Consider the following 14,903-nt stretch of genomic DNA (forward strand, 5'->3'; position numbering starts at 1 on the left):
GCCACACAATGAGAGAGGAAAAACTTCTGAGCAGCCTCCATGGCCAAAAGGTTTCTAGTTTCTTTGCACATATTAGTAGCACACTTCCATGCAGGGGACAATAATTAAAAACCAATTTTCGCTATGGATTTGTGTACCAGAGCATTTCAGATGGCTCCAGGTATAACTGGGTGGCTTAGACATCAAAGCCCTGCTCTCTCTTCACAAAATAAGGCTAAAAGAGCCAGAGCTGGCTGCTCACTCCAAGCTAAATATGTGACTCATCTGAACACATGCCTCCCTCCACCGAAGAGCAGGAGCATAGCTCACACTGCATCCCCTACAGACCCACACTCTGATGTCTGCCTGATGCTGGCCCATACCTTCTTGAGTTCATTTGTGCATATGCTAAGAACAAACAGAAGCCACAGAAAAGACTGAAAATGTGTGCGTGTATAGCATCTGCCATGATTGTGAACGCAGGCTGACTCAGTAAACACAGGTCTGTTCACCTGTTCCACACAAGCATGCACAGACATACGCTTCATCCAGGCACAAATGTGAACACAATGTGTCCTGCTCCAGAACCATTTGACATTCTACAGTCCTCCTTTCTGCCTCTACCTCTCCCTCCACAACTGCTGCCTGCCTCTGTCAGCAGATAAACACCCAGCACCCATCTATCTGCAGGGCACTCGGTTTAGATATGATGCTCTGACTTTCTGAGCTAAGGAATATGCCAAGTGTGTCTTTGGGGGAAGCCAAATGTTAAAATATCACCCCTCAGAAGGAGATGCTTGGAGTGACAAGCCCAGAGTGAACAGCGAGTTCAGCCTGCGAGTGGTAGACAGGGCAGAGCTAACAGCAATATACAGTGCTTTCGAGGCAAGGTGGGGATGACTGCCTAGTCTCAGTGCCAACCCATGCTCCAAGGCCTCACAGAATGTCACCTGTACTGAGCAGGGTCAGAGGCAAGCCCCTCTCTCCTTCTGTGTTGGAGACATAAAAGAAGAGGTAAGAGGTGCTTGGGACAGACACTGGTGGCTGCAGCACAGGCTTCTTGGCAAAAATACCTAAGGAGGTTCCAAGGCTACTGTCCTGGCAGCCTTGGCAGTGAGTTCTCTCACCAGAACAGTGTGCTCTGCCAAGCATCTTCCCGGGGAGCAGAGCAGCACTCCTTCCTAGGAGGCAACCGACATGCCCCTTAGTTCTCTCAGCTGCCTCACTAGCACTGGTGTGTTAGCTCTGGAAAACCATGAGAGAGAAAGGGAACCGCCACATACATGTTCATGTGTGCTTTCCTGTCTCAGCAGAACTTCCAACACATGTGTCACCAGTTCCATTCTACTGTTGCCCCAGAATGTGCAAAGTTACCCTGACTCCCCTAAACTGGTTCTTGCAATCCCAGTGACCATTCTGTTCCCAAGGCATAGCTCTAAAATCCCAGAGCAAACTACAGGATCAGTCTGAATTTCGAAAACTTCCCATGGCCACAAAGGTTCTAATATCCCTCATGTCCATAGAAGAGTTTGGCCTAGCATTGGGAGAAGCACAGATCAAGAATTTGTTAAGCCATTATATTAATTAAATACAATTAATTAAAATAATTAAATAATTATTTTAAACCATTATATTGTTAAACCAATATATTACGATTCTGCCCTAAAGCTTTTTCCCTTTCCTGGTAGTTGCATATCCCAAGTTGAGTCACCCAGAATTCACACTGGAGTTCAGGTCCTTTAACACCTACAGCAGACAGTCTCAGCTCCCAGAATCACGGTATTTGGGCACAGGCTGAAAGTGTGCAGCCTGAAGATCGTGCAAAATGCATGAGAAGCAGAAGAAAGGAGATATGTGGGGACATTCTCTCACATAAGCCACCAGACTCCCCCTCACTGTCTGTCAGGTTGTAGATACCCAAGAGTCAATTCTGAGGACGGCAACTTTGTGCTAATAGCCATGGGGTGGTAGGGAATGCTGTCAGAGAACTTACATGTGTTTGTAGATCAAACAGAAAAATAATATGCACAAATGAGCAACTGAGCAATGTTCTACCTTAAGAGTGGCTATTTGGCGCTGCTCAATCCTTTCCCAGGCCCTTTCTGTTTCTTGAGTTAAACCATACTTCCCCATTGACCAGCTAAGGCTATGCCCCACCCTTTCCCACTGTGGTTCTAAGCTTTTCAGTCTTGCTCACTGATGTACACACGCCTTTTCCTTTATAGTTATGGATTCAATCTCACCAGCTCACCTTGACCAACACTAGAGGTGACAACGCCCAACGTGTCAACACAGGGAACTATCCTTGTGTCACCTCATTGCTTGCTGTCAGATCCACTATTGCAAAGACACACATCCTGTCTCGGTCTTTGCCCCTGCCCATTGCTACTCTATGGTTGTGTTGCTCTCTCATGTCTCCACTTGCTTAACTCCACCATTGCATGCAAACATCTTCCCATCAGCTGGATACTGACAAAATCCCAGGCTGCAGTGCTGTGATCACCAGACTTCACACCAGACCATGACTGGCTTTGCCCTGTGCTGTCTGGTCTTTGCTCTTTCCTCTACTTGGGATCAGCAGAGGTATCAGAGCCTAAATGAGCCACCCTTTGTGTCTCAGCCTTTTTTTGAGTCTGTTGGGGATTCTTGCTGGAGTCATTGAAGGGTTCTGCTCCAGTCTGACAATGAGAACCAGCAGCTGGGTTCTGCCCAGGGACTGAGTAATGTGCACCCTGGGGACTCCTTTTGAAGAAGGACCTATGTCAAAAAACGACTGCTTTGAAACTTGAACCTGCACACATGCTGGGAAAACTTTTCAACCACTTTCCAGAAGCAAAATGGCAGTTCTCCCTGGGTAAGATGCCCAGCACCCTCCAGAAGGAATCCCACTAATCCTTTTAAAAAAGGGAGAGAGATTCATTTATAGAAACCTTTTTATAATTTATTTGCTGTTGATAATCTTCGGTATAAAAAATGAAGCTCTAGCTAAATGCAGGGTTTCGGTGGTGAAATTTAACCCAATGAACAAATAAATAAATATTTACAATCTTTGGCAAAAACAATGTTTCATTAATGTATATGAGAAGCTTTTGGTTATGTTTTTTAAAAACTACATATATAATTTACAAAAATAATATGGCACATTGAATGTATTCACACAGTTCCCACCACCATGTAGCATTGAAACAAATGCCCAAGTGAGAGCCTAAATGTTCTTCACATCCTCATGATCAGAAGTTTCCCGACTCTGTGCTGATCTTTGGAATACAGTTCCACAAAAATCTAAAAGGTGCAGGATAACAAGACACAAGGAAAGTCAGCCGCAACACTAGTAACAAGTTGTGAAAACTCAGATCAAAATCATGGGTTCTTTCTATCCAACTTAGAAATGGCAATTTCCATCACCAGAAAGGGGATTGTGATCACCCCTCCCCCCGAGGGTCAAAAAATACTTCCACTGAACTCATATGGAGTGAGAGAGACAGTACTTCCTGCTGGGAGATCACGGGGCTTAAAGCGAAAAACAAAATAAAATAAAATAAATCAAGCATATATCTGTAATGGTGTGACTGACTAATGGGGTGTGTCTGGAAAAAAATGATGTTTCCTTCAGCATCAAAATAAAAAGAACCTATATACAGTAAATAGGTAATAGTAAAAAGAACTGAATCAAAAGTATTGGTAAGTATGCGTATTAAGGTTCCGTTTTCTCATGACATAAAGCCTTGTATTTCAAACAGCAGATATTTGTTCAGTGTGTCTTTATATCATTATATCCTTGTCATATGCTTATTTCTAGAAATTATACTACATACCGGTTACTTTGTATGTTTAAAATAAATTATTGGTGAGTGGAACTACATTCCAAATCGTTCAATAAATATTTTTCAGAAACCTATACTTGGAACCTTAATGAAATGCATTACCAAATTCGGCAAAAGCAACTTCTGCATCATTCCAAAGCCTAGAATAGGAGTAGGGTACCAAAGTGCACCTGCCAACTTATCTGCCAGTCTGTTTCCTAGTAGCATAGACAGGGAAGGATGCCCAGAGGAGATCCCAGCATTTTGTACACAGAGCCTACTGACTTCCAGTCAGGTACGCTTTCCACAAGGCCCAGCCAGGCGGCCAGACTAAAGGGACATTGTCTCTGCTGAGATTCTCTTCTGAAAGCTCTGAGAAGTCTACAGCTGGAACCCTGAAATATCCCCCCTTTGCCAGGACGTAGCTTCTTTGTCTCTGTCAATTCAGCTTTAACTGTGTCCAAATAAAAACTGCTTTTCTTCTAACTTTGCAATCACTTCCCATGTTCTAATTAGTTAATGTTTCAGATCTCTGGACAAGGTGTCACAGTCTCATGCGACTGTCTTCTGGCCTCTTCCTTACTGCAGCCGAGTTCACCTGGCCTTCCTTCCTCATCAGCCTCGCAGGATTTGTGTGTTATTGTAGAACAGCACGAATCCAAGAACAGTGACAACATTAAGCACTGAATGTAGGTAAGCAATATTTTTCATGCTTAATTTATGAGAATGACTTATACACAATATTCCCTTCAACTCCATATACACATAAATACTGCAAGTAATTACATTTTACATGTAAACGTCATTCTTTTTAGACAAACAAGAAAAGGCAATGCAGCGACAGGCTCGGTTTTCGATCCATGGTGAGCCTCAAATCTCATCCAGCTGTTTTTTCCAGCAGCAGGCTAGTGCTCATCTCGATGTTTATCCTTCGAAGGCACTTGGACTTGGTGCTGATGAAGGAGGTGAAGAGCCACTCAGTTACCGTCAAGAAACAGGAAATGCCACATGACAAAAAAGCAGCAAGTGCCATGATGGACTGATGTGTCTAAGGATGTTTGCGGCACAGTGCGGAGCTGTAGCCCTGCTCTCTAGACATCTAGAAGAAAAGGAGCAACAGGATTAGAAAGAAACAACCAGGGGGTATTTTACTGTGTTTCTTTGTTTTTCCATCTCATTCTTGTAGCCCAGAACTCACTATGTAGCTCAGACTGGCCTCAGATGAAGCCATCCTCCTGCCTCAGGCTCCCAAGTGCTAATACTACATGCATGACCTCAGATACCATTATTTTAATTTTAGGATTACATATGCAAGGTAGACAAGTAGAACAGATTGATACATGACAAAGAGGTGTTTGGACAAATGAGTAGATGAGTGAATGGATGGAAAGACAGAGGGTGGATGGACAGATGGACAAATGGATGTTTAGGTGTCCAGATGTATAAATAGGTGTTTGGAAGGATGCATAAGTGGATGAATGTATTGATGAGTGGATGCAACTTAAGAAATATCTTCAACGGAATCATGACATGAGTAAAGACCTTCAGTGGAGGTAGGAGAGAAAACAATGTTCTTTATCTTACTTCTTTGTTCTTGGTTCTTGATTTGTATATTATTTTCAATATATGAGCATTGAGAAATATTTCTAAGCTTCCCTAATCTCCTTGTAAAAGGCATGTCCTTAGACCAGAGTGGTCAAGTTTGCTTTGAGGTTTATATTTTGGTTCAGATAAATTAATTTCTAGCAATATAACTAAGAAGAGGCCGCCTTTTCTCCCTTCTTATTCCTCTTTCTTTCCTTCCTCTTTCCCACCCTCTTCCCTTCCTTTCCCTTCTTATTTTAATTTTTAACAAATATAGTAATCTAAAAATGACACTGAAAATTTGGATTTTTGTGTGGAAACAAAAAGTGTTAGGACTCAATACAGTGTCAGATACAGTCTGTGGTGGTCAGAAAGTATTTGTACTACCAAAGACATTCAGATTCAATGGAAAACAAACAAAACCATCAAGAAAGAAGGGGAAGAAGAAAGAGGAGAAGGAAGAAGAGGAGGAGGAGACAGAGGAGAAGGAAGGAAGGAAGGAAGGAAGGAAGGAAGGAAGGAAGGAAGGAAGGAAAAAAGGAAGGAAGGTAGGAAGGAATTACATTGCCTAGACCACATCTTTGCTATGAAGGACAGAAGCCCTAGCTCATAGCAATAACTCATTTCTCTGGAATGAAGCATCCATGGGCAGAAACATGGATACCAGTCCTTCGTGGTCCTGTGGGACCATTCCCTGATGGGAGCATGTACTTACCTCTGCACTCATACTTGAGGTCTGAGAAGTAAACCATTTCTTGGGAGAAAACAAACAGGCCCAGCCGTCCACCAGCATAGGTTTGGTCATAAATTGGTCCTGAGTCAGCCATGACCTGCTTTCCTTCATGCACTAAGACTCTAAAACAGGTAAGGAAGGGAGGTACATAAGAGAACTTGAACTCTGCAGCACATTTACTGGGGGGCTGTGGTTGGTTTTTAGATGCCAGCTGTTGGCTGAGAGAAATTTCTTCTCCCTGTTTAGTGCTAAGGATAAAAGCATGACCTTGTGTATGCTGACCAAGTGTTCTCTGATCTACACCCAGACAAACCCAGAGGGGTCTGTAGCCCTGCCCTCTGCTCAGGGTCTGAATAGCACTTGCTTTCCCTTTAGGAACACCAACTCCTGTCATGCAGCAGACTCTGAAGAGTCCATTCCTTCTCACAGGCAAAGCTCCTGTGCCCTTGGATTCTGTGACTGCAATCAGCCAGTGACTACAATCTGTAGTAGGTTGCAAGGTGGTGTAAAGAGTTTCCAGACTGCTTGTGGGGGGAAGAAGAGAGATGGGGTGCCTGTTTCTCTTAGAGCTAGGTCTTCCCTAAGTGTGACTTCCCAAAGCTTTCATTTTCCCTGAAGATCCCGAGTCTTATCTTTGTTCCATTTAAGAGCTGCCTGAGAGTGGGGACAGGACTTATCTTCCAAGCTCAGAGAGGAAAATAATGCCTCAGAATTTCCTGATGAAGCACAGGACAGATGGGACCTCTTTGTAGGGACATTACACCCCACAGACCTATCCAGACCCACCCACCCAGACCCTCAGGAATCTGCAGACACAAGATAGCCATCAGGGGTGAGACTGAGGGGGAGAGTATTTGCTTATCATATACAAAATAGTAGGTTCCATCCAGACAAATGTGGGGTAGTTTTTATACCAGCCAATAAGTACTTAAGACATGGTTTACTTTTCAGGTTTTTAAAGTAAGTAGTGTATAGGAAGGATGCAAAGTAGATGAGAAAAGGCATTTAAAATTGAGGAATCCAGAGAAGAATATAAAAGAACTCATTACAGCATAGTTACTTATTAATATTCTCCAATGGGAAGACAGAAGGCAAATTGTCCATCCAGTGGGAAAGTGGTCTATCTATGCAATGGGGAGCAGGCTATCCATCTGATGAAAAAGCTACCTGGCTATCTGCTTGTGGGTAGTTTAACACCCAGCAGTTGTGCCCAGAAGGCAAGTTGTAAAATAATACAGTGTGTGTGTGTGTGTGTGTGTGTGTGTGTGTGTGTGTGTGTGTGTGTGTGTGTCTTTTATCCACGTATTCAGGGAAGCAGGGAGAGGACTGGCAGCACAGTCACCTCTCAGAACCAAAGGCCAGTAGAACAAAAGGGAAGCCGAGAGGGGCCAGAGGAATGGTGGTAGCATTTCAAACTACACGCAATAGCTATCCAATGGAAAGCAGGCTGGTTGTTCAATGGAAAAGATTCGTCTACCCAATGGGGTGAGGCCTATCACTGGATGGAAATGTACACCTGCCCTTACCTCATATAGCCTGTCTTAGGCCTGTGAATCAGGTGCCACCTGTAAGCAGTGTAGTCTTTCCAGCCGATGTTTTTGGGGTCGTGCCATAGGGTCCGCACCTGTGAGAAAGCAGCAGTGTGGAAGGGTGAGATACGTGTTTCCCTGCCACCCCCCGACTGTGCAAAATCATACCCCAGTTGCTGTACTACCTCCCTAGTACATTCTCTTTTAGACACTCTACTCTCAAAACTCTAGATCATCTACCCTACAGTGCACAGCTTTGGGATACTAAGGTGTAGATCTAAGTCCACTGCAGGGCGTGTTATAGTTAGCACTAAGAGCATGAATGCAGACAGTCGTGGATCTAAATTCATATCTTCTGCTTGTTGGGTGTGGATCTATGAACAGAACTGAAACTGTCAAGTCCTGTCTCTGCGAGAGATTGAACATATGTTCAATCTTGCCAATCGTGTTTTCAGCAGCACTGGGCATCCTGTGTTTAATGAAGTAGGTATTCGACACCAACTAAAATGATTGCTATTTGATTAAAACTGAGAGCAGAAAGGTATTGTTCTGGAATGGGTTAGAAGTGCAGGTGTGCCTGGAAGAGATCATCAACCTCCCAGTCCCTCACCTGGCCTTCTGTGTTTCCAGTGTGCCACAAGGCATTCCTCAGGTGCTCGCCAGTACCAGTCGTGGAGTTTACTACTTTGAGTGACACACCAGAGTAGCCATAAGCCCTACTGGGCTTGTCTTCCCAGTAGGTCTGGGTCACCTGCTTCCACATCACCACGTAGAAGCGGCTGCTTGACTGATAGCCAAAGACGAAGCCGGCGTAGTCATCGTCCCGGTCAGTGTTGACATAGAAAGTGCCACTGAAGTCCACAGACCCAAACTCATCGAAACCTGGGTGCAGAGGAAACATGGATGGTCCAGGGAAGAGCACACGGGGACTTCTCAGGAGTCCACGTTACAGAAATATGGATCTGAAGAGTTTAGATAACCCGCACTCTTCACATAAGAACTTGTGACCCAGTTGACAGTTTTGTGACAGAGGCTCCATGTGTCACGTACATGTGTCAAAGAGTCTACAATATGACCTGGCTTACAGAACACCAAATTCCATAGGCCAGAGTATGATAAACCTGCACTTTCCCAGAGCTCTTAAACAGATTGTGAAGGGAGACTATTTCACACACCAAGGATGGATAAGGCTACCAGAAAAATTACCCTGAATCCTGACCCCCTCACTTGACCCCTCAGCTGCACCACCTACAGGATCTCAAGCTCACCTACAGCGATGCCAGGGTCTGAGTTTGCTGTCTGCACCAGCTCTTTGCCTTGGTGACGAATAACCCAGTTGGGATCAATTTGTGTGGTCCCCTTGGGATCCAGGGGGACCATCTGAAAGTTTCTGAAGTCTGTCTCAGTGATGGCATTGTTCTCAGGACACACATCATCAATATCCGGGACATTATCATTGTCAAAGTCATCTTTACAAATATCACCTCGGCCGTCACCTATAGATAAGGAAGAAACAACCACAAGGGGACAAGTTAGGTGGTTTTTATTTCCCTTTGTGTGTATAAGCAGAGACCTCTGGGTCTCTAAGATCTGAAGCTGTGAACCTTGTGGTTAATTGTGGATTGAGGGTCAATTGTCTCCCAAACATTGAGTTTATAAAGCTATAAGGAATCCCAGGGACATTTTTAAAAGCATCCTCACTGCAAACACTACAGCCAAGGATAACACTGTAAAGCCCTCCCAAGGGCTCTGCACCCTACATTCAGAGTTGAAAACAGAAAGTTGGCTGCTGCCAGTGTCTCTCTAAGCTCATGTCTCATTCTCATTCTCAATAGCTGAAGCCATTTTAATTTATTTGGCATTTCAAGTGGAACCTTTCCAGCACACATGACTTCCCCTAGGGAGATCGGACCCAATGAGGTTGGTCTGCAAAGGGCACTAGGTCATGCCTGTGACCTTATAGATGCCCTATTCTTGGCCACAGTGAGATGCCCAAAGGCAGAGGCAATGGTAAACCATGCACTCTGCTGTAACCTTCTATTTCAAAAGGAAGAAACAAATCCATATTTGGTATCTAGATTGATATCTTGATTTTCCCATTCTTCAAGCCAGTTTTCAGTTCTGGTGTCCGACATCATAGGATCCCCTACTGTGTGAAACACACAATTGAATGTATAGGCATTTTCCATTCCTGAGACAGGGTCTCAGCACAGGTTCACCTCAAACTGGCTATATGCAGACGAGGATGGTTTTTGAATGGCCTTGCTACTCTCGTGCTGAGTTACAGGCACGTGTTGCTATGCCTTGTCTGTGTAGGGCTGAATTTTCATGCTAGGCAAGTGCTCTACCAATTAATTTATTCCCCAGCCTCGGCAACAGCATCTTAAAAATGATAAAAGTACCCCTTGCCTCTCCTTCCCAGCCCCCTTCCTAGGTGAGCCAAAGGCCACCTCCCACTGTCTGCACCAGTGTCTGCATCAAGCTGGGGGCTCTACCGAAAGCATTCTTTCCTGTGCAGAGAGAATCCTGCAGCTGCCCCTGGGCCTTCGCCAGTCTTTTCACGTGCTTCTGAGTCATATTGGCTCAACACCCCAGGACTCCTGGTCTCCATTTGTTCAGGATAAGTGTGGTCCAAAGAGAGCCTGAATCATCCTGCACATTGGGAGGGAGTTAGTGACCAGCCTATCAGCAAGCACAGCTGCATGCTTTGTTATTCAGGACCGTGGTCTTTCTGCGGTGTCGGGTCCTCCAGAGCCTGCAACAGACAACTGATGTGCACAAGACCTTCCATTTCATGTCTTCCCTCGTTTCTCTGATAGATATAAAGCCATAAACCCCCAATCCTGTCACCGGTTGCATTCAGACAAACTTATTTTCTTCTAAGTGTCTGCCAAAAATTTTCAGAAGTACCTGGATGTTGAAAGGTTTCCTTATCCTGGCACCCACAAACAAACCCAACCTCTATATCAGCCGACTAGACCCTTTGGTCATGTGGAGGCTTGATGACCCAAAGTAGGGGAATACTAGGATGCTGAGGCAGGAGTGGGTGGGCTGGTAGGGGATCACCCTCATGGAGTCAGGGGGAGTAGGGAGGGGATACGAGGGTTGTGGAGGGGAAACTGGGAAAGAGGATAACATTTGAAGTGTAAATAAATAAAATAACCAATAAAAATGAAAAAAAAATGAAGTATATAAAAAAGAATATTAAACACACAAGAAGAAGTTGAAACTTCCAGCAGGCTAGACAGAAGACCAGCCATCTCTGTGCCCAGCACCCTAAGATAGCCATCCTGCTGGTTTTTGAGCTTCCAAACCAGAGGAGTTATACCTCTGCAGGACTGTTCGTGCGGTTTGCAATGCGCATGTGAGCCGAGGAAGGCACCCACCGTCTGAATCTTCCTGGTCTGGGTTGAACACAAGCCTGCAGTTGTCTCTGTCATCTGGAACACCATCGTTGTCATCGTCAGAGTCGCAGGCATCACCCTTGCCGTCGTTGTCATGGTCAGCCTGGTTGGAGTTGGAGATGTATGGGCAGTTGTCCTGGTTGTTCTGGTGGCCGTCATCATCTATGTCCTCATTGTTGTCACACTGGTCTCCAACAAGATCATTGTCCTGATCCGTCTGGGGGACAGAGCAGGAAGTGAAGACCATGAATACTCCCTGAGGAAGCACACAAAAAGCCGGATACCAGACTAGAGACCCACCCCCTTGTGATACAGGCCAGCACTGGGGGGCCGAGATGCAGGGTGTGCCGGCTCACTTGCTGTCCACAGACTACAGCTTGGAACGGACACTCCTGGATTCAGTCTCTCTTAGCCTGTGCTCCATCTCATGGAGGACTTCTTAAAGCTAACTACCACTCAGTGATCGTGGGTACCACTTTCTCCATTACTGTATGCTCTGCAGACCATATTCCCGGTCACATTCTTCTGGTCCCTTCCAAAGGCAAGCCTGGAAATGGAGCTAGTTCTGGGTTTGCCTCAGGATAACCATGGAGACTAATTTTCCCCCAGACAGTGTGGGGAAATCACTTCCTCCCTTGGCCTACGGCCGCCTAGATATAATGTGCTTAGATTTGGTCTCTGTAAGAGGTTCCAACTGAGCTTATAGCAAACTATGTTGTCATGCTTGGCAGGGCATATGAGAACCACACGGCAGCATCTTTATAAATCTGTTTGAAGATGAGGAACGCCCTGCTCTGGATTCGGGTCACCCTCAAGACTCATCTCCAGGCAGCAGCAGCTGGGGATCACAGAGCCCTGTTTAGACACATCTCATCACCTGATCTGGGTTGTGCATCAGAGGACAGTTGTCACAGTGGTCACCCACACCATCACCATCTGTATCTCTCTGGTCGGTGTTGTAGACATATGGACAATTGTCTCGCTCATTGAAAACATCTGTTGGTGAAAGAAATAAAGTAGAAATGCACTGAGTTTAGAGACAGTACATCGTTTTCCCATCATACTGCATGGCATACAAACTTTCACAAGGAAAATGATTGTTATGATTTAAAGATTGTTAGACTCATGGAAGAATGTATGATATATATTTCATTAAAATTCAAATTTCCAATGAGACCCTGTCTAAAAAAGAAAGAAAGAAAGAAAGAAAGGAAGAAAAGAAAGAAAGAAAAGAAAAGAAAAGAAAATTCACCTAACCTAAAATATAATGAGTCTTTGGGGTTCTCTGGGTGATGCTGCCCAGTCAGAGTGGGATGTATCCTCTGAACTTGTTGTTTTGGCTGTTCCCACTGAGAACTCAGAGAGTATGCGTTAAGTCCATAGGAACATGAGAACCTCTGGGTGACGTTCCCTCATCTCCACATACAGTGGGAGAGAAGTGATGTTCCAGATAGATCATCAAGGCTCTTAGAAATCTGAAAATAGGGACCAAAGTCCACCAGTACTGAAGAATTAGCAATTTAGAAAAAGAAGAATACAGTGGCAAACTGAAGGAAGCAAAGGCCAAGGAAGAAGAGGCCACTTTGGAGAGGTGGGGAGGAGGGGTCAACAGAAAGGACCCTTAAAATGACAGGGAATAGGAACCTGAGACCCCAGCTGGCACAAGCCTAAATAACGACAGACATGCGGTACCTGCTGCCTGAATCAACCTTTGAGACTGTCCTGAGGATAAGCTTGTAGGCAAAGCTGACTGGAAAGTTCTACAGGAACATATACTTTGGGATGGGTAGAGTCAGAGGGGAGGAAGGAACTCCAGGCTTTGCATGGATGAGGAGTTGGGTGAGACTCATGGGTTCATAGAGGAGTCAATCAGAGAGTGTCTTTTGCCTCTACAGAGACACCCTGAGAGAGGAGTCACTGAGTTCCAAGGGTGGTGTGGTAGGTCTCTGGACTCTTGCATAGGTCTATGGCTAAACTGTCAGGGTACACCTGTGTATCTCATTCTGGCTAGGGACCCAGGTCCTGACGTTATCAGTAATCAATAAGAAACATGAGTGGGAGTAAGTCAAATCGCCCTCCTTGAACCCTTCCCCAGTTCGTGGCTGATTTAGAGTATTCTCTGCAGAAGATGCAGTGAAAGAGTCAGCTGTAGGGCTGATGGCAATGGAAAAAATGCAGAAAACCAGTTTTCTAAGAATGGACCTGAGGCTTGTAGGGAAAGGCAAGCTGTTTATGGAATCATTTTGTATGCCTATAGATAAATTGAGCTCTTCTAAAATATTTAGAATTGCAGTTGCTCCTGGAACACATGGAGAGTTGCTACCAGGACCCACAAAGATACCAAAATCCAGATGTTCAAATCCATTACACAAAATGGAGTGGTGTTTGCAAACCATCTAGTCACAATCCCTATGCACTTAAAAGACACCTCTAGGTTATAATTTTATTGTTTAGATGAACGGCATGGTAAAGGTCTAGGGGTTAGTAAGATGGCTCTGTGGCTAAAAGAGTTTGCAGTACAAGCCCAATGGCCCAAGTTTGACCCTCAGAACCCACATTAAAACAAAACAAATAAAAAACAGAAGCAGCAGTGAGCATCTGTGGGCAGCACATCTATGGTGAGATGTGTGGAAGACACAGGAGAGTCACCCATGTGTTCCCACAACAGCTTGACCAGAGTTCACAGTGCCATAGTACCCAGAGAGATCCTGCCTCAAGGAGGTGGATGGAGAGAACCAACTCCAGAACACACACACACACACACACACACAGAGGACATCATCCTCTGCCTTTCACACATACAGACACACAGGACAGCACCCTCTGCCTTTCACACACACATACACACACACACACACACACACACACACACATAAACACACACACAGGACAGCACCCTCTGCCTTTCACATACACACACACACACACACATACAGGACAGCACCCTTTGCCTTTCACACACACACACACACACACACACACACACACACACGACAGCACCCTCTGCCTTTCACACACACACACACACACATACAAGACAGCACCCTTTGCCTTTCACACACACACACACACACACACACACACACATACACACAGATAAATTACAGTTTAGAAATATGTTCATGTTCTATATATGATCTTTCTACATGGTTAGTTGATTTGTGGCTGTGAACCTGAGCACACAAAGTGCCAACTCACTTATAACCACAAACCCTGATGCAAAGCCACTGACCGTCCCCATCAATGTCCACAGAGCAGGCATCCCCCTCGCCGTTGTTGTCTGTGTCGATCTGTGCTGGGTTGTGCACATAGGGGCAATTGTCACAGCGGTCTCCAACCTCATCCTTATCATAGTCTAATTGGCGGGGATTGAAGAGAAGCTGGCAATTGTCCTAAAATCACCAGGGGGGAAAAGACATCAGAAAGAACTCAGACTATGCCTCAGGCTGCTGTAAGACAAGTCAGTACTTAGGAGTACACCACCAATAAGGAAAAATAGAAAACAAGCCAGTTAGCCTAGCACAGGTTCTAGCTCAGCATCGTGTGGTTTAGCTGTTCTGGACACAGCTGCCCCATGAGTGCTGAGATCGCCTCTCCTTCACAGGAAAGTTGAACAGCATGTGGATGGATGTGTGCAAGCAGGGGAGAGCACGGAATCTCACCGTAGAGAACCCATCCTCCGGGAGCTATATGAGCCCATGTTAAACCTTCTGATTGTAGCACCTGTCACTTGTATCAAGCACAACTCACCAGAAGAAAGGAAAGCTAATAAGGACTTTTGACCATAGATTAAAGAAAATGAAGTTAATGAGCACTTTCTGCGTTGTACCCTGGGGGAGCCCAGTGCAAATCAGCATTGACAGTAACAGCT

At 45.1% G+C, this 14,903-nt stretch overlaps 1 protein-coding gene across 1 annotated transcript in view; it reads right to left on the reverse strand.

The window, feature by feature from the left end:
* Positions 1–2,976: 2,976 nt before the first annotated feature.
* The window catches only part of THBS2 (thrombospondin 2), a 28,082-nt gene continuing 16,155 nt past the window's right edge, over positions 2,977–14,903 (reverse strand). The window contains exons 15-22 of the mRNA XM_080941561.1: positions 14,265–14,424; positions 11,910–12,028; positions 11,015–11,249; positions 8,897–9,124; positions 8,239–8,510; positions 7,626–7,723; positions 6,082–6,221; positions 2,977–4,881 (exon numbers count right to left, since the gene is read on the reverse strand). Of these exons, the coding sequence (XP_080797687.1) occupies positions 4,874–4,881; positions 6,082–6,221; positions 7,626–7,723; positions 8,239–8,510; positions 8,897–9,124; positions 11,015–11,249; positions 11,910–12,028; positions 14,265–14,424 (1,260 nt within the window). The 3' untranslated portion in view covers positions 2,977–4,873. The remainder of the gene's footprint in view (positions 4,882–6,081; positions 6,222–7,625; positions 7,724–8,238; positions 8,511–8,896; positions 9,125–11,014; positions 11,250–11,909; positions 12,029–14,264; positions 14,425–14,903) is intronic.

This window comes from Micromys minutus, assembly GCF_963924665.1.
Source record: "Micromys minutus genome assembly, chromosome: 30".
Lineage (NCBI taxonomy): Eukaryota > Metazoa > Chordata > Mammalia > Rodentia > Muridae > Micromys > Micromys minutus.